We start from the raw sequence: 3,160 nt of genomic DNA, 5'->3' as shown, positions 1-3,160 counted from the left end.
TAGAACAAAAAACTACACTACACTATCCTGTAAGTGTGTGTGTGTGTGTGTGTGTGTGTGTGTGTGTGTGTGTGAAATGGTTTTATAGCAATGAAGATAAGTCTGAAAGTACTTTCCTAGACAAATTAACATCATATTTATTTATGTTCCTCAGATTAAATGAAGAGACTCTTACTAGAGAAACTACCAGTGGTGGTAGTGCTAGTAAGGAGATGCAAGGAGAAAATTTCACTTTTTGGAGCCTTTTTTTCCTGGAGGGATTTTCCAAGTACCCAAGGTTAGAGATTGTTCTGTTTGTCTTCAGCCTTGTAATGTATCTGGTTACCATCCTGGGTAATAGTACCCTTATTTTAATTACTGTCCTGGATTCACACCTTCAAACCCCCATGTACTTGTTTCTTGGAAACCTCTCTTTTATGGATATCTGTTACACATCTGCTTCAATTCCCACTTTGCTTGTGAACTTGCTGTCATCCAAGAAAACCATTATCTTCTCTGGGTGTGCTGTACAGATGTACCTTTCGCTTTCAATGGGATCCACAGAGTGTGTGCTTCTAGCCGTGATGGCCTATGACCGTTATGTGGCCATTTGCAACCCGCTGAGGTACCCCATCATCATGAACAGGCAAGTCTGTGTGCAGATGGCCACCGTCTCCTGGGTCACAGGCTGCCTGACTGCTCTGCTGGAAACCAGCTTCGCCCTGCAGATTCCCCTCTGTGGGAATGTCATTGATCATTTCACGTGTGAAATTCTTGCGGTGCTGAAGTTGGCTTGCATGAGTTCGCTACTCATGGACATGGTTATGCTGGTGGTCAGTGTTCTCCTTCTGCCCATCCCGATGCTCTTGATTTGCATCTCTTATGGCTTCATCCTTTCCACGATTCTGAGAATCAGCTCCACAGAGGGAAGGAACAAAGCCTTTTCAACTTGCGGTGCACACTTGACTGTGGTGATCTTATACTATGGGGCTGCTCTCTCTATGTACCTGAAGCCTTCTTCATCGAACTCACAAGAAATAGACAAAATCATCTCGCTGCTTTATGGAGTGCTTACTCCTATGCTGAACCCAATAATTTATAGCTTAAGAAACAAGGAAGTAAAAGATGCTGTGAAAAAACTGCTGGGCAAAGGGCCATTGGCACCAGGCATGTGACTCTCTTTGACTGGCACCTGTGACTCTCCCAAGGATGTGCCATTGGCAGAACTTTAGGATTCTAACCTGAACATTAGCTCTGCAATTTTACAGTCATGACATATTTTTACACAGAGTAATTTATTATGGATGTAGTAAGTCCCAAATGTTCACTTACTAATAATATTTCTTGTGTTTGGTGTGTCATAGTTGAGAGGACATCAATTCAGTCACTGGAGATTTGCTCCAGAAGAAAACTTGGACAAATGTAGACAGTGAATCTTACCGCCAGAAAAAAAATATCTTCTGTGCTTCCATCCTTTGTAGAATTGGGTAGAGGTCTAAAGATATAAATCAAACAACTAAAGAATAACAACTAAAAGATATTGACATTGATTATGGAAGCAAGAAAATGAAATCAATGAAAAATCAGAATACTTGCTCAACACCGCGCTGTGGTGAAGTTTGAAGATGACATCCTTAGTTGTTGGCCAGAGCTTGCTCTACCTCATGGTGGTAGCTTCTTAAGTGCTGATTAAAAGTCCTGGTCTTCCCAAGTAAGGATCTAATAAGGCCTGTTTGATGCCGGCCTGCCAACTTTGCTTTTCCTAAGCAACCTATTCCTGTGAACCTATGCTTTCTATATGTTAAGTCTTTTTCATTCATTCATTGTATGTTTTCTCTTCATTGAACTTTACAATGGCTGACAAGGAAGCATTTGTTCTAGAAATAACAATATTTTTTTTTCCTTAGACACCTCAGCCATCCCGGTCTCTGGTATTTTCAATGGCTTCTTGCAGCAGCCTTTCCTTAGACTGATGTTAAATTTATCTTTGGAATAAAACTGAATTGTCCTCTCTCTGGGATTCATTGCAAATGTGTTAAGTAGACATAGTAGTAGAGACGCAGAGACAGACAGAATCTTAGCTGCAAGCACGACCCTAAAGAACCTGGAGACACAGAAGTGGGCGGGGCAGCCCTGTGTGATGGATCTGCTCTGCTACAGGGAGGCGATGGCATTGGCCTGGGACCAAGTCTTCAGCCTGGGATATGACCAGGAGGGGACAAACAGACGAGAGATGCTTCCAGTGTCAGAAGAGGACCCATGAGAGAAACTGGCTAGAGGGCTCTTTAGCAGAGCTCAAGTACGACAATAGTGATGCCAGCCTCAGAAGGTTGCTGTGAATAATAAATAAAAATATAGGTATATTTTATATATCAGATGTGGTACTGGAGTTAACTGATTGGTAAATGGTACCCCCCTTCCTTGGGCTAGGGTCCATCTCAGCCACACTAATTACAACTGTGACTTTTCATAGAGTCTCAGGTAAGAGGTGCTCCTCAAGCATTCCCAAAGGAGAGAGATATTTGGCAGAGAAGGCAGAACGATCTCTAACAGGGTCATTTCTTGCATGAATGACGCCATGTTCAGATTTATGCCAGTGTAGGTGCTGGCTACCAAACTCCAGTACACTGTAAGAGTAGCAACTTTTCTTAAGCACTAAACCATCTCTCCAGGGCCCTTAGTGTGGGATTTATTTTTTCTTTATTTTTGAGATATCATGCATGTGTACAATAAAATATACTTAGATATGCTCCCATTTCCCTCTCCAACTCCTGCCCTACTACTTCCAATCTTGCAAACTTCAATGCTGCCTATGTGTGCAAGACTGTCAGGCCAGCTACAGAAGCACAGGAAGCCCACCAGTGGCCACATCCTCAATAAAGAATGCTATCCCTCCCCCAAGCAGCTATCTCTCTCTCTCTCTCTCTCTCTTTTTTTTTTTTTTTTTTTTGGTTTTTCGCGACAGGGTCTCTCTGTAGCCCTGGTTGTCCTGGACTCACTTTGTAGACCAGGCTGGCCTCGAACTCACAGTGATCCGCCTGCCTCTGCCTCCAGAGTGCTGGGATTAAAGGCATGCGCCACCACGCCCGGCTCCAAGCAACTATCTCTTGTCAGTGCTCCTTAGTAAGGAGTGGCATCTGGAAATCATCCATTCCATATATGCCAGCAATTTGTCTAGCTT

The 3,160-nt window shown here is 43.2% G+C and overlaps 1 protein-coding gene across 1 annotated transcript; it reads left to right on the top strand.

Moving 5' to 3' along the window:
* Positions 1-212: 212 nt before the first annotated feature.
* On the top strand, positions 213-1,162 carry OR2K2 (olfactory receptor family 2 subfamily K member 2; the record flags this gene model as incomplete). Its single annotated transcript, XM_084775156.1, has 1 exon — positions 213-1,162. The coding sequence occupies one exon, from the start codon at positions 213-215 to the stop codon at positions 1,152-1,154; it is 942 nt and encodes a 313-aa protein (XP_084631282.1). The 3' UTR covers positions 1,155-1,162.
* Positions 1,163-3,160: the final 1,998 nt, after the last annotated feature.

The sequence above is a fragment of the Acomys minous genome (assembly GCF_964271855.1).
Source record: "Acomys minous genome assembly, chromosome: 1".
In the NCBI taxonomy this organism is placed as follows: domain Eukaryota; kingdom Metazoa; phylum Chordata; class Mammalia; order Rodentia; family Muridae; genus Acomys; species Acomys minous.
Note: the sequence above shows the minus strand (reverse complement) of the source record. Positions and strands in the feature narration are given on the sequence as shown.